This window comes from Camelina sativa, chromosome 9 (genome assembly GCF_000633955.1).
Source record: "Camelina sativa cultivar DH55 chromosome 9, Cs, whole genome shotgun sequence".
Lineage (NCBI taxonomy): Eukaryota > Viridiplantae > Streptophyta > Magnoliopsida > Brassicales > Brassicaceae > Camelina > Camelina sativa.
This window is the reverse complement of record NC_025693.1, coordinates 27,868,543-27,890,005: the sequence shown is the minus strand read 5'-3', so window position 1 is coordinate 27,890,005 and position 21,463 is coordinate 27,868,543. Positions and strand designations below refer to the sequence as shown.

The 21,463-nt window shown below is 35.1% G+C and overlaps 2 protein-coding genes and 2 pseudogenes across 2 annotated transcripts; all 4 read left to right on the top strand.

The window, feature by feature from the left end:
- LOC104712649 (MLP-like protein 31) lies at window positions 55-699 on the top strand. Its single transcript, XM_019229409.1, is given in 3 exon segments — window positions 55-232; window positions 292-350; window positions 353-699. Coding segments are annotated over 3 exon segments (429 nt in total). The 5' UTR covers window positions 55-72; the 3' UTR covers window positions 563-699.
- Window positions 1,809-2,738, top strand: LOC104712647 (annotated as a pseudogene).
- LOC104715798 lies at window positions 5,724-6,796 on the top strand (annotated as a pseudogene).
- LOC104715797 lies at window positions 20,207-21,076 on the top strand. The gene has a single exon (XM_010433173.1). It carries the CDS (start codon window positions 20,207-20,209, stop codon window positions 21,074-21,076), a length of 870 nt encoding a protein of 289 aa, XP_010431475.1.

Genomic DNA, 21,463 nt, shown 5'->3' with positions numbered 1-21,463 from the left:
ATCTTCCTCCAACAGACTTCACTTATATAAGCAGAGCTACACATAGACCAAAAGATCAAGAAGAGAAAAGTAATGGCTCAGATTGCGAAATCCATGATAGAAGTGGAGATCAAAGTGTCAGCTGATAAGATATTCCAAGCTATTAAGGGTACTTCGCGCAGTGTACCAAAACTATCTCCAGACAAAATTGGTGATGACTGTAAATGCACCAAGAATTGGACTTTGTCTGTTGGTAAGAAACAAAAGTTACTTTGTCTCTGTATCAGTCTGATTTCATTGTTTGTGTTACAGATGGAAAAGTAGAGAAGATGAAGGAGAGAGTAGAGATAGATGAAGCTAACAAGTCGATGACACTGTGTTTGTGTTCGATGGAGATGTGATGGAGAATTATAGTAGCTTCAAATGTAATCTTCAGATCATACCAAAGCTACATGGAAGAAGTATAGCTAGATGGAGCTGGGAATACGAGAAGCTTAACTCAGAGTCTCCGTCTCCTAACAAATACATGGATTTTGCAGTCTATCTCACTAAAGATATTGAATCTAATTTTCTCAAAACATAGAGACTTTAGATGTAATATATAGTATTGCTTTGTTTGATATTACAACGGTTGCTTCTCCTTTAAGTAGCCATGTATTAATTGTTGTATGTACGAAAACATCGGAGATGTGTTCTGTCGTTATAACGATGTGTTTATCATCTCACTCTTTTTATTTGTGTTGTGGGCTTTCTATTTGAAACAATAGAGCCTTGTAACCTTTTTATTTTCATGCATTTTTTATAGAAATCTTTTTAGCAAAGAATGTTTTCTCTGGTTTGTTTGCTGTTCTTTTAAAAGGTTCTTGTAACACTGTTTATAATGTCACTATTTTGGTTTGTGTGTTTACGTGGTGATAACCTAACATTAATATATATAAAAAGTGGATACCAAAATCCAAAATCCAAAATCTGCTTTTAGCAAAAATGTATAAAATAATTATAAGATAAACTGCAGGTCCACAATAATGATAATTATAAAATCGTTACCTAATACGACGATGATTATAATTTGAAAATACAAATCAAATATCTGATGGTGACGATTACCAAATACTTTGTCAAATTGTCTGTCAATTTCATCAGGTAATAATATATAATTAAGATAATTGATGGCTTTTTTTCTTAATCAAAAGAAAAAAGCTTTTTCAAATTGCCTGTCACGTCACCAGGTATATAATTGTGTGTGTGTGTGTTTTCGTTTTCTTCTGTTGATTTCAAGTTGATGTAGAATGAAATGACATTTTAATTTTATAATCAAATTTTTGTTTTTGTTTCATTGTGCAAGAGACACACGGCCAGATAATAAACAGTAGTTTTCAACATACATTTCAAACTTTTAAAAATTATGAAATAACCTGTATTCCATTTCCCTTTACAAAAGATACGATCTTTATAGGGTTGAAAAAAGAAGAAGATATGCTTAGAGATTTAGAGATATAAAATATCGAATAATACACTTGAACGAATTGGTACAGGATTTATGACATCTTAATCACATTAATTGTTTTAGTTTATCTTCTTAAAGCTCATGAAGTGACTGCCTTCTTACTAATGCTAATGCTACATCGCTACTCATTCAAAATATTTTGTATGACACGACACGAGCTACGAACTATATTTTATATAGCCTTTAGATTTACATTTATAAAATAAAATATCATATAATTCAGGCTTATCAATACTCCACGGCAGGTGGATATAACGTGATCATATAGAAGAAATTGAAGAATTAATCAAAATATTATTAGTAAATATGATACAATCTTGGTATATCGGTGTCCTCATTCCTCTATAAAAGAGGCTAATTGAAGAGCTCAGAAGGGAACCAATTCATCCTCAAAACTCAAAACCCTAAGAGACACTTGCAAATTAGCGTGGGAGATCAAGAATGGCGGAAGAAGCAACTAGTTTGGTTGGGATCCTTGAGACAACCGTGGAGCTCAAATCTTCGACGGAGAAGTTTCATGACATGTTGTTGGGAGACCACACAACATCAGAACATCTCCATCCAACATTCAGGGATGTGAGCTGCATGAAGGCGAAATGGGACAAGTTGGTGCTATCCTTATTTGGAATTACGTACATGGCAAGTCAAATTCATATTTCTCTATTTAGTTTAATCAATGTGTTATATATACATATATAATATATATATCACTATAGGTCCTAGCTCTTCAAATGTAAGATTTCTAATTATTTCAAATCTATAAATATATGTCTGATCAGATGGAGAGGCAAAAGTATTGAAAGAGAGGATCGAGTCCATAGATCCGGAGAACAATCGGGCGACGTACAGGGTGTTAGAAGGTGATCTGATGAAAGAGTACAAGAGTTTTGTGATCACTTTCCAAGTGACCCCTAATGACGGAGAATCCGGAAGTGTTGCACATTGGCACTTTGAGTATGAGAAAATCAACGAGGAGGTGGCTCACCCTGAAACTCTCATCCAGTTTGCAATCGAAGTTTCCAAAGAGATCGATGAACATCTCTTTTCCGAAGAATAGAGGAAGAATCTTCATATATGTGGGTGTTTGCGCGTGCATGCGCTCTATAAATTAGTCTTTGAAATTGCAATAAATAAAGACAAAGGAGTATATTCTTTTGCCCAAAGAAAAAAGGAGTGAGTGTGTCATGAGTGTTTGTATACTACCGACTACCGTGTTATGTTTGAAATTTGTTACTTTTGAGTAACTTGGCTATTCGGAATTTCAGGTAAGTTCTATGGACTTACAATCCAAATCATATATATAACAAGTGACAATACACTAGTAAAGTAGTAAGCATATTTTTTATACTATATGATATATTACAGCTTACATGTCAGATTGGTTGGGAAGTTTTATATCAACCAATAAAATCCAACTAAAAATTCAAAATTTATAGTATATGATATAACAAGTGGCTACAGCCTCCAAGTGATTAAATGGCCTCAGTAATTGCTACGAATATTATAGCCACTCATAGTAACTACAGCTGTTGATCGGATAAGGGTCTCCTCTTCTACTCGATCTATAACTAGCTAAAAGCCTAAAACACATAATGAACTCTTCCTCTAAATATTCATCGGAAGAAAAAACGATTTCGAGAAAAGGTAAAAGTCTCATATTGAGTTTATTACTTTTCTTTCTTTAGTTTTATGTGGAAGCAAGTTTTCAGATCTTTTGTGTGCCCCAAATCCTCTTTTAGTTGAGCCACATCGAAACAAAAATTTATTTCTTTATACATAAAATACTGTGTAGATATGTTTTTAAACTTTTAAGGAGTGTTATTGATATTGTAATTTTAAAGAGATATAACTTTTGAAAACTTTTTTGTTATTCAATTTTGAATTATAAAGACTCTATTAAAATAATGTATTATTGGTTTAATATATATAAAATGTTGTTTACAATCCTTATAAGTTATCTACTAGATTAGAGCACGAGTTGAAATTCTTTTTATTTCTATCGTAATTTTTATATAAAATATAATTTATGTGATTGTTTTTAAAAGTTGTTGTGAATAAAACATTATGCAATAAAATCATATGCTAAATATGATGGACCCGTGCTAGAGCACATATTAAAATTTCTTTTGTTTATTTTGTAATTTTTATTTAAAGCACCATATATGTGATTGTTATATTTGTTTTAAAAGTTATTTTTTCGTTTTGATGAAACACTATGCCACTAAATCATACGTTGAATATGACTTATGGAAAGAACATATATTTTGTATAGATTTTTACCCGCGGTACACCGCGAATTAAGTGATTTGATAAAAAAAAATTGTTTGTTAATTACTTTGAATTTTTTAGTGTTTAAAATTATATATTGTATTTTGATTGTTAATTCTATGACTTAACTCACAATATACCGCATATTAACTTTTTATTACAGTATTAATTTAATCAACTTAATTAGATATGTCTATTAATTTAATATTTATATTATTAACAAAATATAGAAATGATATTTTACCCGTGTAGCACCGAATTGATGAAATTTTAAATATATATTAGTATCTACTCAAACACGTCATGTCATATAACTCCATCGTGTAATGTTTTAACTCGCAGTACACCGTGAATTGTAATGTACTAATGTGTATAAACATAATAATCATCATTATAAGTATGATAAAATTAAAAGACATGAACCGAAAGATGATACCTTATCAGAAGGTAACGATAGATTATTAATCGGTTTATTTTGTAGTCATAATCTGTAGAAGAGTTATTATTTTTTTAGATTTGTTTGTCTATATATGGTCAATTAAATATTTTTTGGAGATTTTACTATATTCTTTAGAATATCTTGTTTTAGAAGATCTTAAATCGAAATTAATTAATGGTTACAACCCATATAACCTATAACCTATCAAATAATCAAATAATTAATCTTATAACCCATATTATATAGTCTATCAAAAAAGGTTGTGTACTTCCGTTTTATTATATAGGGGATTACTGAATTGATGAGATACTTTAACTAACTTTCAAATTATATTAAAGCTGTTTGGTTGATTGACAGTAATTTTTTTTGTTCATTTGAAAGAACTTTTCAAGACTTCAAAATAGTAGATGGTAAGAGATATTCTCCGGAAGGTCTACGTGAATGTTGAATATGTGAAATCTTTATTAAACTCTCTAACTATTTTTAAAATTCTGTAAATTATAATCATAATAATTCTACATTAATCAAAATCAAATAGTACCCCTTTAGTTTATTGTTACAAATTATAAAATATAAAATTTTAATGCCTAAGTTAATGAAATAGATATTAATTGTCAAAAATTAATTTGCAAATTCCAGTTCTAATGTGAAGTATGTTGGTTATTTAGTCCTCTTTAGTCCAAGTCTCTTCATATTGTCGAGTCATTAAATAATTTTGACATATATTAATTGGGTGGTCTATTATTTTCACTAATTTCTTAACAATTGCAAAAATAATTATTTTAAAATGAATTTCCAAGTAACCCAATAAGAAGAAACTAAGAAGTTTAATCTCATTTATTTACATATTACATAAACAAAATTCAAATTAGAATTAAAACTAAACCAAACAAACTTTTATTTACTCAAAATTCGTAGGCCATAAACATATTAACTCATATTTTCTGATTTTTTTTTAATTTAATTCACACTTTATATAAACAATTTTACATTAGAATTAAAACATAAATAAAATATAAATTTTACCTACTCAAATTTTGTAGTCTGTAATGCGTTAAAAACATTGGATTATAGACATTTTTTAAGAAAGGTATTTCTAAGAGTTCCATGATTTAGTACTTAGTAATAGAAGTAATTAACCACATAACTTTCAATTAATAATTACACAAACCCTATACTCAGCAAATCGGAGGTACTACGAAGAATGGCTGCCGTGGTGAAAACCGAGGTTTCTAGTATGGTGGGGAAGCTTGAGACAGACGTGGAGATCAAAGCTTCAGCTGGACAGTTCCATCACATGTTCGCGGGGAAACCACATCATATCTCCAAATCATCTCCCGGAAACATTCAGGGCTGTGACTTGCATGAAGGCGATTGGGGAAAAGTAGGCACTATTGTCTACTGGAACTACGTTCATGGCAAGTCAATGTTTTATAAACATTTTTCATATATATTTGTACTGTTTTTATCTCAGATCCGTGTGTACGTGCATATGTGGAGACTCAAAACTAAACCTAGAAGTATTAAATAAATGGTGCAGATGGGGAGGCAAAGGTAGCGAAGGAGAGGATCGAGGCAGTGGAGCCAGAGAAGAACTTGATCAAGTTTAGGGTTATAGACGGTGATCTAGTGAAAGAATACAAAAATTTCTTTCTCACGATCCAGGTGACCCCAAAGCAAGGAGGGCCAGGGAGTATTGTGCACTGGCAGCTTGATTATGAGAAAATTAGCAACGAGGTGGCTCATCCCGAGACTCTCCTCCAGTTCTGTGTTGAAGTCTCCAAAGAGATCGACAAACATCTCTCTTGGCCGAGGAAGAAAAGGTGAAGCAAACAGAGACGTCTAGTTTGGTGGGGAAGCTTGAGACAGACGTGGAGATCAAAGCTTCGGCTGATAAGTTCCTTAACATCTTCTCCGAAAAACCACACCATATCTCTACAGCATCTCCGGTACACATTCAACACTGTGAACTGCATGAAGGCGAATGGGGGAAACTTGGCACTGTCGTCATCTGGGACTACGTTCATGGCAAGTCAATTTTTATACAATTTTTTTTTAAAATAATAATTGGTGGATTTTGAACTGAAATTAATTAAGACTAAATACGAAATGTCAAAAACGTGTCTAGTTGATCTTAGACTGTCACTTACCACTATCACTTTTTATAATAATCACTAGAGAATTATAAACCGTGAAACTAATCCTAGATATAGATCCATGACTGTATATCATCATTTGCAAATATAGTATGCTTTTAACTGATATTCGGATTGATTAATCATAAAAATCAAGCCTATAAATAAATAAAGTGTTAACTAAATGATGTAGATGGGGTTGCCAAGAAGGCGAAGGAGAGGATCGAGGCGTTGGAGCCGGAGAAGAACTTGATCACGTTCAGGGTCTTAGAAGGTGATCTGATGAAAGAGTACAAAAGCTTTGTGATAACAATCCAGGGGACTCCTAAGCATGATGGGCCTGGAAGTATTGTGCACTGGCACCTTGAGTATGAAAGAATTAGCGAGGAGATTGCTCACCCTGAGACTCTTCTTCAATTATGTGTCGATATGTCCAAAGGGATCGATGAATATATCTCGACCGAATAAGTGGAAACTGCTCTTCGTGTGGCTCTGTAAGTGTGTACGTCTTAAGCATGTCTATCTAAAACTAGTCCGTACGTCAAACTGCAGTAAATTATGAGCTGTGACCGAGTTTGGGTAAGATATATATTTCAGCGTGTGTGTTTCTGTATGCAATAAATAATGAGCTGTGCTCCATGTACGTATAAGTCATGTAATGAAATCGATATACCTATTAAATATGTGTATTATTATTATTTTTTTTTTTTGTCAACTATTGAGCCACAGCAAGCCGGCCCATTAATCAAATTCCTACATTCGTAGGAACCGAGACTCGATCCCATGTGTGATGGTGCCTTCTACAAATGGACTTACCTCATGCCACTGCACTAAGGTCACTTCACATGTATATTATTTTTATTAATAAAACTATGAAGCATATAATATGAGAATGTTTTTCTTAACTTTTGCTAAAAAAATAATACTTGGTTTGCTATCTAACTTACATATATAATTATTTATTCTTTAGACCTGATTAACTAAACTCATTTGTAATTTGGAATTAATTAACTACAGGTCCATAAAAAACAAAAGAAAATCTTTGATATTTTCTTTCTCCTTTCTTCAATCCGAGACATATGCAGCCTTTAGAAATCTAGAACCACCATATATCAGTCTGTCGTTAAATTCATTCCGGAAATATATAAAAATGGTCAATGTCATATCGGCTGCATGATTGTGTTATTCAAGCATCTTTCCTTTCTAATCAGGTATCTTAGTTCCAAGATCAAATGGTTAAAAGCAAATTGTAAAATATATTTACCTTAGAATGTAGGAAAATTAGAAAATAATTTTATGATAATCACATGTTATAAAAAAGTAATGAGAATATAAAATTATATTCTAAATTACATAATTATAAATTTATTTAATGTTAGTGTTTATTTTAATACAAAATAAAGAATATGTTTTCATATATAATATTACAATTAATTCTGAGGAAAATAAATAATTTTTTATTTTATTTGATTTTAAAAGAATTTTAATGTATAATGATATAATTAAATACAATTAAAATAGATAATGATTTAATTAAGTTTAAAAGGAATTACACATATCATAAGGAGAGATACCAAGTTCCAGATTCTTAGAATAAGAGTTTGGAGAAAATCTTAATTATATTATATCATATAATAATAAAGTAAGATTTTCTTCTGACAAGCTCCAACAAATTTTCATTTGACGCTCTCTTCATATAAGAAAAAAATATATATATATATATATATATATATATATGTTTATTGCATATTTGTAACTCTCTCAACTCTCACATAATTTATGTGACTCCTGTTACAATAATTTGCCATATACTCTTAACTACAGTTTTTTCTTATAAATAGTGTTGCAGCGGGATAAAATACAAAAGTCATCTTGAATATCAATGGATCTCAAGCAGGATAATCGTACCTGGGATTCTATTGTTATCGGTTATATTAACTTTAAAATATTATAAACTTATATAAACTTTAAAATATTATAAACTATAAAATATTATAAACTTTAAAATATTATAAACTTATTTAAATTATATAAACTTAATAAAAACTTTAAAATATTATAAATAAAAGCTTATAAAAAGTTTTAAATACTATATAGTATGGTTATATAGTAGGAAGGGTTATAAAGAATACATGATGAAATTAATAAAATATCATTAAATTTGTGCATAAAAATAGTTAAATCCTTATTTAAAACTTTTTATAAACTTTTATTTATAATATTTTAAAGTTTTTTAAGTTTATATATATATATATATATATATATATATATATATATATATATCAAAAATATGATTTTAAAAACTGAGAATCAAAGTTTTTTATCTACATTAAGAATCGAAACTAACATGTTTTGAAAAACAAAATAGAAATTAAATTGTTGTTTTCTTTGTTTGCAAAAAAATTAGAGATGGAATATTTTCAAAAAACAATAGAAAGTGTCATTAATATAGTATAGCTTATGTTTCCATAAAATATCGATTGCAGTTTGTTACATTTCTAGTAGGAATGAAATGTAAAATATTTAGGAAATAAATCTGATGTAATTGTTATTTTAGGAAATTTTCTAGGGGTTAAGATTGTAAATAATTTTTTAAATAACTACAACTAAAAGGGTATGACACAAAATGTACTTCAAAAATGTTAATATAGATACTAAAACCATAGAATATTCTAGAACAATAATTATTAATTAATTAAAATATGACAATAATAAATATTTGGAAATATTCTAATATCTCGCTGCATCAAATAGGAAGACAGATATCTTACTAACCCTCATCTCTCATCTCTCAAATCTCAAATCTCATATAATTTTTGTAATTAACTAACATTATCTTAACTTATTACTTATATCATTTTCGTAGGTTTAAAAGACCTAAATAGTTATTCGAAATTTCAGCTAAGAGGGGGTTATTAGTTCTATGATTTTAATAGATTTAGAAATCTAACCAAAAATCATATGTTATTCAATCATTGATTTTAAAATACTTATCAAAATTATGTGTTATTGGTTCTATGATTTACAAATACTTGTTCAAATCCCATGTTATTCATTTAATGATTTGTTTTTGGATTTCAAAATCCATATTATGTTTTAGATGGATTTGTATAGATTTGAAAGTGTAAAATAGAAGGATCTAAACCCAAGGATAAAACATGTTATTTCAAAATCCAGGTTTTTTGATTTCAAAATCCAGGTTTTTTGATAAGTATTTTAAAATCAATGATTGAATAACACATGATTTTTGTCTGGATTTCCAAATCCATTAAAATCATAGAACCAATAACCCTCTCTAAAATTTACAATTCCATATGGAATTAGAAATCATCTATGAACTTACAAACAATCCAAGTAAATTTCAGCTATCCTCGATATTGTTTATATTATATGATCTATTTCAAGTCAGATTGGTTGGGCCAATTTTATATCAGATCGATTTCATTTCATGTCGACTAGATAAAACCATTTTTAGTGTCGTAGTCCATTTCATTATTAAGTTTCACAGATATTTTTGACTCAAAATCAATTTATGATAAAGATATTTCACAGATTATTCCAACTAAAGAATAAGTGGATGATAAAATCCAACTACAAATTCAAAATTGATTTTCTTTTGAACGCATTAATGTGATATAAAAATTGGTCACAAGGATATAAAAAGTGGTCACAAGTGATTAAATAGCCTCAATAACTGCTAAGAATTTGTAGCCACTCACAAGCACGCAAAGTCAGGAGAAGTCGCGCGTGGATCTCACTCGCGGCGATTTCACTCTCAAACTTTTCCTTTTTTTTTTAATCACAAACTCTTGTATCGATGGCGGGTCCTCTGTCAATTCCAATGACAATGAGTAGGTTTGGGCAAAAAAACCGGAACCAAAAATTCGAACCGGAACCGACCCAAAAATATGGACCCGAATCCAAACCCAGAACCGGTAAAATATCCTATTGGGTCCTAATCTTCTAAACCCAAAAACTTAGAACCGTACCCAGAACCGAACCGAGAACTGAATGGGTACCCGACATACCCGAAATAAAATAATATACATAAACTATTAGTTATAATTTGTTTCTTATAACATAGTTGTTCAAAACTATAACTTAAAATTGAAAAATATTTTTTTTTTCTAGATCGAATACTCAAAATAACCAAACTTATATTGAGATGTTTAGCTATATATTCAAAAATTTAACAAAATTTTTAAAAATTAAAAATTTTAAGTTTTTTTTCTTAATATTAAGCATTAAAATTTTCAGATAATCAGGTATTTCAGGTAATCGGTTAAAATTTTGGGTAATCGGGTACAAAATACCCAAATCCGAATGATACCCGATTTTTTCTGGGTTTTTATAGGTTCTGAAATTATAGACCCAACCGATTTAAACCCGATAAAATCCGAACCGAACCCGAACCCGAACCAAACCCGAACCGATATTTTCTATTTACCCTAATGGGTCCTAAACTCCTCTACCCAAAAGACCCGAACCTGATCGGTTCCTACCCGAACCCGACCCAAGTACTCGAATGCCCAGGGCTAAAAATGAGGATCCTTCGGCTCATGGTTCTTTATCCGCAACTCATTGCATCTTCTCGGCGGAGTTATTGGATCAAAATCAAGGGGGCAGTGGAGGGGAGAAACATATGCGCGAGCGTGACTTCTATGGTAAGAGCTCTACCGGCAGTGTAGCGACGCGGAGTGGAAAAGGGAGATTCACGGCAAGGAACGAGCAAGGAAGATAGTTAGATTTAGGGACTGGAGATTCTGGAGGTCTCATAGGATCGATTTCGATAGGGGAGGTAGTGTAACGCTCCGACCGCTACCTCTCAGTGGGCTCCATGTCCAATCCCAATCCATGGGCCCACCTTTCTTAATGGGCGTCACGTCCTCTTACTAGGCCCGTGAGCCCAACCATATCCGACGGTTGGTTTGCTACGTCCGGGAGGCTTTAAAGACTTGTTACCATCCCTACAAATCACCACATGATCTCTCCCTGTGCTTTGTCCTCACTCGCATAGTTCCGATAGTCACTTCCCCGAAGGTCACCCATCCTGAGACTACTCCATCTCAAGCACGCTTAACTCTGGAGTTCTCTCAGGACCCTTGAACGAAAAGATAAGTGCACTTTGGTGACATTGGTGGCCAAATCAATTCTTTTAAATCTCTCCGCAAGTCTCTGAAACCGGGGTGTCACAATTCACCCCCACTAACAGATCGCAACGTCCTCGTTGCGCACCAAGACCGTCACCCCGACGGTGTGAGCCCACTTGACTCCACACTCGTCTGGGTTCGGCTCTGATACCACTTGTAAAGCCCCGACCGCCACCTCTTAGTGGGCCCCATGTCCAATTCTAGTACATGGGTCCACCATCCTTAATAGGCCTCACATCCTCTCACTAGGCCCGTGAGCCCATCACTATCCGACGGCCGGTTTGCTAAGTCCGGAAGATTTTAAAGACTTGTTACTATCCTTACAAATCACCACATGATCTTTTCCTGTGTTTTGTCCTCACTCGCATAGTTCCGACAGTCACTTCCTGGAAGATCACCCATCTTGAGACTACTCGATCTCAAGAACGCTTAACTCTGGAGTTCTCTCAAGACCCTTGACCAAAAAGATAAGTGCACTTTGGTGACATAGGTGGCCAAATCAATTCTTTAAAATCTCTCCGCAAGTCTCTGAAACTGGGGTGTCACAATTCACCCCACTAACAGATCGCAACATCCTCGTTGCGCACCAAGACCGTCACCCCCGACGGTGTGAGCCCACTTGACTCCACACTCGTCTGGGTTCAGCTCTGAAACCACTTGTAAAGCCCCGACCGCCACCTCTTAGTGGGCCCTATGTCCAATCCCAGTCCATGGACTCACCTTCCTTAATGGGCGTCACATCCTCTCACTAAGGCCGTGAGCCCATCCATATCCGACGGTCGGTTTGCTACGTCCGGGAGGCTTTAAAGACTTGTTATTGTCCCTACAAATCACCACATGATCTTTCCCTGTGCTTTGTCCTCACTCACACAGTTCTGACAGTAACTTTCCAGAAGGTCACCCATCGTGAAACTACTCCATCTCAAGCACGCTTAACTCTGGAGTTCTCTCATGACCCTTGACCGAAAAGATAAGTGCACTTTGGTGATATAGATGGCCAAATCAATTATTTTAAACCTCTCCGCAAGTCTCTGCAACCGGGATGTCACAATTCACCCCTACTAACAGATCGGAAAGTCCTTGTTGCGCACCAAGACTGTCACCCCCGATGCTGTGAGTCAACTTGACTCCACACTCGTTTGGGTTCGGCTCTGATACCACTTGTAAAGCCCCGACCGCCACCTCTTAGTGGGTCCCATGTCCAATCCCAGTCCATGGGTCCACCTTCTTTAATGGGCCTCACGTCCTCTCACTAGGCCTGTGAGCCCATCCATATCCGACGGCCGGTTTGCTACGTCCGGGAGATTTTAATGACTTGTTACCGTCCCTACAAATCACCACATGATCTTTCCTTGTGTTTTGTCCTCACTCGCACAGTTCAACCAGTCACTTCCCGGAAGGTCACCCATCTTGAGACTACTCCAGCTCAAGCACGCTTAACTCTGGAGTTCTCTCAGGCCCCTTGACCGAAAAGATAAGTGCACTTTGGTGACATAGGTGGCCAAATCAATTCTTTAAAACCTCTCCGCAAGTCTTTGAAACCGGGGTGTCATAGGTAGTCTCTGATCCGACGAAGCTAAGCCACCGTCGAAGGCCTCTTCATCTACTCCCTATTGCCTTTCTCCCTCACGACTGAGCAAGAAGCCTCCGCGACAAAGATGAGCTAGGTTCTCTTCCTCCTTCTCAAAACGGTTCTAAGGTGGCGGGATGGAACAGATCTTGGATCACTATCTCCGTTCGGCTAACGTCATCCAGGCTTATCAGAGATCTTGTTCCGATAAGCATCCGCAGATCTGTTGGACGGCGGCTACAACGTGTTCTACGTTTGTAGATTAGGGTTTCAGCAACCGGTTTTGCTCGGTTTGTGAACCCAGTCGGTTTTGATATCAAATGGTTTAGTTTCGGTTTGAAGTATATGGGTTAGGCTCTAAGGGGATTTTGTATGGGCCTAATCCGAAAATAGCCTCTGGGCATATATTTTTTAATTGAATACTCTTTAACAAGAAAAAAAATTTTTTTGTAGCCACTCATAGTCACTACACTGTTGTTCATCGGATAATTAGATACTAAAACACAAAGAACTTTTCCACTTAGGATCCGAATGACAACTGCATATCTGGAAATGCAGGAAGAACAATTTAAGAATGCGGTACAGGTCAACTGCGATATATGCAGAAAATAAATATTTGCGAGGCAAGTGTGTTTTATACATATTTTAATATATATTAATATTATTACTTTAAGTAAAGTTAAAAAGTTAGGATTACTGAACAAACAAATTTAATATATCATTTATGAACTTTGAATATGAAATTTTATTTAAATTAAAATTAAATAAAAATTTGATCATATTTATGTTTATTTATTGTTAAATAAATTAACAAGTTCAATCATAAAAAGTACAACATAATAATAAAAAACTATTATGGAATATATTTTTATATTCAAAGTTAAAAAAAGAAATCCATTTATTATTAGAAAAATTGGATTTATTAATGGTTATACATGCGTACTACTAAAATTACTTATATATATATATATATATATATATATTATATTTTGAAATTTGTTTTCAAAAAAAGATGAAAAAAAAAGATTTTGAAAAATGCATTCTTAAAATTACTTGAACGAGAGAAAGAAAATATACATAGAACTTTTATTTATTAAAGTATGTGTTAGTTATTTAGCTTTCTTTTATTCAACATAAATTAAATATTAAAAACTTAGTATGTTTTTTATCTGTTCGTTATCTGAAAAAAAACGCTGGGTAATAGATAGTTAAAGAAATAAGTATGGTCCATGAGTTAATATTCAACCTAAAAACCGCAACCAATTTTTTTCCTTGAAAATGCAAATTAGCAATATTTTTGTGATTGGTATATAAAATAATTTTCAATAGAACGTGCTTTGAAATCTGCACTATTAGGGGGTGTATTCAACTTAACATTTTGGGTGATTTGTGTAAAATTTACAAATCCTATGTTATTTAATCATGGATTTTAAAAAGTCTATTAAAATCCACTGTTATTGAACTGTTGATTTAAAATCTACTTTAAAATCCATTGTTATTCAAAAGAGTTTGTGGATTTGGGTTTTAATGACTTTTAGGGATTCTGGAGGATTTGAGAGGATTTGTTTAGTTAAAATTCAGAAATCTAAATCTCATGGTTATAGGTGGGATTTGAAAGAATTTTACCATCATATCAACTTCCCTAAAATCTATCAAAATTCCAAATTTTCTAAATCTCATGAAATTCTCCAAAATCATGGTTTGTTGCTTTTCATTTTTTAGTTTTATGTTGACGCAAGTTTTCAGATATTTTGTGTGCCCCAATATTCCTCTTTTAGCTGAGGCAAATCCAAACAAAATTTTAAATCTTTAAAAATAAATATTCATTAAAATTCTGCATGTATATATAACTGCACAATATTTTAATGATATGTTAATGTTATATTTTGTTTTCGAAGTTTCAAGGAGTGTTATTGGTTTGTAATTTTTAAATTTTATAAATTTTGGAAATTGTATTATTATTCAATCTTGAATTATAAAGACTCTAGTATTGTGTTATTGGTTTAATGTATATAAAAAGTTGTAAGTTATGTATTACTGAATTGATGATTTTAGAAATTCATTTAAAATCATGTGTTATTAGATTAAGAAATACTTTGACTAACTTTCAAATTATATTAAAGTTTGGTGTGTTTTTTTTATTGACTTTAGTTTTTTTTTTGTTCATTTGAAACAACTTTTAAAGACCTCGAAATAGTAGATGGTAAGATATATTCTCCGAAAAATCTATGCGAATATGTAAAATATTTTATTAAACTCTCTATTTTAACTCTGCAATCATTACAATCATCATAGTTTTACAGTAACCACAATCAAATAACACCCCTTAGTTAATTGTTACAAATTAGAAAATATAAAAATTTAATGCCTAAGTTAATGAAATATATATTAGTTGTACAAATATAATTTGTAAATTCCAATCTAATGTGAATTATTTAGTCCTCTTTAGTCCAAGTCTGTTTATATTGTAGAGTCATTACATAATTTTGACATGTATTAATTGGGTGCTTTAACGTTTCATTATTTTCTTAATAATTGGAAAAATATTTATTTTCAAATGAATTTCAAAGTAACCAAAACTAAACCAAACAATTAAAAATAAAAACTTTAATCTCTTCTATTTAATATTTATATAAAAGTTCAAATTAGAATTAAGACTAATTAAACCAAACAAACTTTTATGTACTCAAAATTTGTAGTCTATAACTATATTAACTCATTATTTAATTCACAATTTATATAAACAATTTTACATTATAATTATATATAAAAAACAAAAAATATAAATTTTACATACTCAAATTTTGTAGTCTATAATGCGTTAAATACTTTAGATTATGGACAATTTTTGAAAAATATATTTTTGAAAGTTCCATGATTAGTAGTTAGCTGTAATTAACCACATAATTTTCAATTAATAATAATACAAACCCTATACTCAGGAGTCAAGATAAGCAAATCGGAAGTACTACGAAGAATGGCTGCCGTGGTGAAAACCGAGGTTTCTAGTTTGGTGGGGAAGCTTGAGACAGACGTGGAGATCAAAGCTTCGGCTGATAAATGTCTCCACAGCATCTCCGGTACATTCAACATTGTGAACTGCATGAAGGCGAATGGGGGGGGGGAACTTGGCACTGTCGTTCATCTGGGACAACACTGTGTAGCTCTCATATTTAACTCAAAATCAATTTATGATGAGTAGATTATTCAAACTAAAGAAGAAGTGGATGATAAAATTCAACTAAAAATTTTCATTTTCTTTTGAACTAATTAATGTGATATAACAAGTGGTAAAAAAGATAACCGATCTAGTCAAAAAACAAAAAAAAAATGGTGAACTGCTGGTTCTCTGACGATCGTTCTTCCAGCCCGACTCCACCTTCAATCTTGGTTGAAGGCAATTCCAACCGTCTTCCCCCTTTCCCACCCGACCCTCCTGACCATCTTCCCCTCCCATCACTCACTGATTTCCCCCCTCTTTCCCCAATTTTCCCAATCTCCCCTACTACTGTTCCTCAACCCCCAACTCAAACTGTTCTCTTTGACTCTGAGTGAACTATTCTGGCTCTTCCAGCGCAACACAAGTCTACTCCTGTAGTGGTGAATCCCCAGGCTCAAGCAATTCTTAATTCTTACTACAAAAATTTGGGGATAAACCCTAGATCTGTTAATACTGTAGCTAAATCTACAGTAGTGCAAAATAAAGTTGTCGCACAAACTGATGGCTTAATTGGTACTCCTCCGCCGAAGGTTGCTCGTCACTTTATAAGCAATTCACAATCTTCTAGCTCCCCACTAGTAGGAGGAGTGGTCCTGCATGTTGTTGTACTACCGCAGGAGGAACTGCCTCGGCACAAAGTAGTGGCGAAAGGCGCTTTACCACAAACTAAACAAGGTGTTGCCTTACCTATGTTGAAGCAGATGGATTCGACCCCTTCTTTAGCAACCCTTCCTCCAGCCTCTTCTTCTCCCATCCCCCTCCCCTCATCATTGGTAGGTTTAAAGGTCGACTACCCACCTATAAACATATCCAAAGTGTTATTACGCATATTTGGGGTAGAGGTAAACGTTTAGAGATTCACCTAAATCATGCGAGTAACTCTATGTTGGTTCGTGTCCCCAATGAATTCCTGCGGACAAAGATTCTTGAGAAGAAACTGTGGTATATCGGAGAATGTATGTTTCTAGTGGCTCAATGGGATGCCTCAGGTGGTGAGAGTTCTGATCTTGATGCAATCCCTATTTGGGCTCATCTCAAGGGTATGTCTTTTGACCTGATGAATCATAAAGGCATATGCTTAGTTGCTGGCTTGGTTGGTGAACCAAAGGAAATGGATGAGTTTACAAAAAATTTCAGTAAGCTTATCTGTTGCTCATGTAAAGGTTTAGAGGAATTTCAATGAGCCGCTGCCTTCGTCGGTTGCAGTAGAGAGGGAGAGTGGTGAAGTTATCACCATTGAAGTTGAATACCCTTGGGTCCCTCCTACGTGTTCTCACTGCAAAGAGATAGGTCATGTTATCCGTTACTGCCCTCTTGTCACACCCTCTTGGACAAAGGAAAAACAGACGCAAGTAAATGACTTACCAACGGTTACTGTGGCGAGTAAGAAGGATAAAGGGAAGCTTGTCTCTGATTCTACCTTAGTGGTTGATGTAGATGGTTGCTCAACAAGTCGTTTACCTCAAAAAGCTCCGGAATTGACTGCTGACTCATCTGTGAACTGTGTAGCTCCGAGTATTCCAGCTTGTGCCTCCCTCTCTTCTGTCCCTCCACCCTATGACCAGCAGCCATCAGTTATTCAAAGATCGTTTCAAAACAACTCTACCCTACCTAAGCCTTTTACCCTGCCTAAGCAAGCCAAGTCTAAACAGTCCACCTCCCCAGCTCTCCCCAAGCTTCCTCCCCACAAAATAGCTACTCACAATCCTTATGATGTGTTAGCTTCCACTCTTTCTTCTTCAGCCCCACCTAGCCTGCATAAGAAACTTGCTGCATCCCTTCCCCCATCAACTTCACCACTGGAATCTCCCTCTGACCCTGGTACTGACATGGTGATTGATAAACCTGCTCAAAGCTCTACTGAAACTTTATCTGGGGAAAATCCTCCACCCCCGGGAGGAACTCCTCTCAGTCATTAACCGCATCTTTCCCTATGTACATAAAATCTTTTTGTTGGAATATCTGTGGTTTTAATGATACGGATAAGCATCGGCCTTTTGCTACTTGACTTGCTACTAATAAGCCTACTTTTGGTGCTCTGTTAGAAACTCATGTTAAAGAACCAAACCTGAACCATGTTATGAACAAGGCTTGCCCTGGTTGGAATTTTACGTCTAATCATGGCTCCCATGAAGATGGTAGGATTGTTGTCATCTGGAAAGCGCCGGCATCTATCACAGTCCTCCATCACTCTAGCCACCTTCTCACCTGTGAAGTCACTGTTCAAGGAGGTCATCGTTTTTGCTATACCTTTTTATATGCTCCAAATCAAGGTGAAGATAGAACTGACTTTTGGTGCGAACTGTTGCAACTTCAACAGAGGCTGTCTCTTGATTCCACTTCTTGGGGTTTGTGTGGGAATTTCAACCAAATAATCCACCCAGCAGAGTATTCTAATCCAAGTGTCAATCACCTTACCACTAGAATGCTGGAACTTTAAGACTGTCTACAACAGCTTGAGTTGTTTGATCTCCGTTTCTCTGGTCCCCTTTTCACCTGGACAAATAAGTACCCTTTAAATCCTATAGCCAAAAAGCTTGATCGAGTCCTAGCAAACAATCACTGGCTTGCTTCTTACCCGGATAGTGCCGTCTCTTTTTTGGCTCCGGACATATCTGACCACTCCCCAAGCTGCCTAAACCTTTTCACCCCGTCTTCCCTCTGCAGGCACTAAGCCATTTAAGTTCTTCAATTTCTTAACCAACCACCCTCACTTTCTTAATACGGTTGGAATTGCATGGAATCAGGCTGGAAGCGCATCACCTCATGAACCCTGTTTGTCCACTTTGAGTGCAAAGCAAAAAATGATAAAGAGAGATTTGAAAACACTTTCCCGAGAGAATTTTTCAGATATCCAAACTAGAGTGCGAGAGACTAACAGTTTGTTACAATCTGTGCAGGTTCGGGCCTTGGCAACTCCCTCACCTGACTTGTATCAACAAGAGAAAGACATTCACTTAAAGTGGGAGTTTCTGCGGAAAATAGAGGAAGCATACTTTAGACAAAGGTCCAGAATTAATTGGCTTAAGGAAGGAGATTTGAATACTACCTATTTTCATCGAATCATGCATATGAGAAATGCCTTCAACGCCATTCGATCTTTCACCTCTATCTCTGGCGCCATAGTAGATGACCCTCTTGAGATGAGTAGTATGGCGGTTACCCACTTCAAATCCCTCCTAGCGCCAGCTATTCTCTCGCCAGTAATTGCACCTATCTCTTGGTTCCAAAGCCTTCTGACTTATCGATGCTCCCATGAAACAAAGCAAACAATGGTAAGGGTCCCTACTGCTGACGAGATAAGGAGGGTAGTATTCAAGCTAAACGCTAACAAAGCACCAGGTCTAGATGGCTATACCTCTGCGTTCTATAAAGCTACTTGGGGGTTACTAGGCATTGATGTTACCCTTAGCATTCTCCGCTTCTTCCACACATCATTTCTCCCGTCTGCGGTTAATGCTACCATCTTGGCATTGGTCCCCAAGGCCCCTGGTGCAACGCTTGTCTCAGACTTCCGACCCATTTCTTGCTTAAACACCCTGTATAAAATAGTCTCAAAGCTACTTGTATCGCGGCTGAAGCCCATTCTGCCTGTCCTGGTGCAGAAGAATCAAACAGCTTTCATCCCTGGTAGGTTATTGGTGGAAAACACGTTGTTAGCGGCTGAACTTGTAAATGGCTACCAGAAAGCAAATGGACCAAAGTGAATAACTATCAAAGTAGATATTGCAAAGGCGTTTGATACAGTTAGATGGGAGTTTATATTCAGTTGTTTTCGAAGGATTGAAGTACCTGAACAATATTTGCGATGGCTCAAGGCATGTATTTGCACACCTTCTTTTTGTGTTGGATTTAACGGGAATGTCCACGGTTACTTCAAAGGTCTCAGGGGTTTGCGTCAAGGGGATCCCTTATCCCCCTATCTCTTCGTCCTAGCTATGAATTGTTTGTCTGCCTGTCTAGACAAAGCAGCTGAAGAAGGTAAACTTCAGTATCATCATCGGTGCAAAGATATTAAACTAACTCACCTCTGTTTTGCGGATGACCTTCTAATCTTCATAGATGGATCGGTTTCCTCTTTGCAAAATGTCCTCCATGTTTTAAAAGAATTTGAAGAAGTCTCTGGTCTAGCCATAAGTCTCCCTAAGACCAGCTTCTTCACCTCAGGACTGTCTCAGGCTAAAATTGATCAGATGGTTACTGTCACTGGACTTACTCATGGTAAATTACCTATTCGATATCTTGGCTTACCATTATGTACGAAGAAGCTTAGCCTACTGGATTGTGCGCCTCTAATTCAAAAGGTAAAGGGTTGCTTTAACGCCTGGTCCACTAAGTCTCTCTCATTTGCTGGCAGATTACAGATGTTGAACTCGGTGATAGCTGGCATCTCAAATTTCTGGTGTTCTAGCTTTGTCCTGCCAAAGAAATGTATCAAGATTCTGAATTCACTCTCGAGTGCGCTTCTTTGGAAAGGCACCACCGAGGGTCATCATTCGGCTATAGTGGCATGGGATACAGTTATACTTGCCAAGAAGGAAGGAGGATTGGGAATAAGAGATTTGTGTGTGTGGAATAAAGCATGTATGATAAAACTTATCTGGTTGTTGTTCTTCTGCTCTGGCTCAGTCTGGGTGGCTTGGTTTCGGAGAGCAATCTTGGCTGACAACTTAAGCAACTTCTGGACTCGCAAACCTAACAACAAATACTCTTGGTTAGCTAATAAATCTGCTGAAGATAAGGGAAGATGTTTTTCCATGGATAAAGATGAAATTGGGAAATGGACAATCCTGTTAATTCTGGACTGATCATTGGAGCAAACTAGGCAAGATGGAAACATACCTTCAAGGAGATGGACTTTATCAAATAGGTATTCGCAGAGGAACTCGGATCTCTGATCTATGGCGACAAGGGGTTTTGCACCTTCCGCCTGCAAGATCAGAAGCTGCTCAGGTCATGCTTCAAATCGAGCTTTCAACTCTGTCTCTTACAGATGAGTCGGATTCTTACCTTTGGTGGATTGATGACTATTGTAAAGATCGCCATAACACGGGTACTATCTGCTCAGCCTTAACAGCTACGCATCCCGAAGTCCCATGGTACAGTGTGGCTTGGTTCCAAGGAAGGATCCCGAAGCATTCGTTCCTCACTTGGCTTTTTGTGCTCAACCATTGCCCGACAAGAGATCGTCTAAC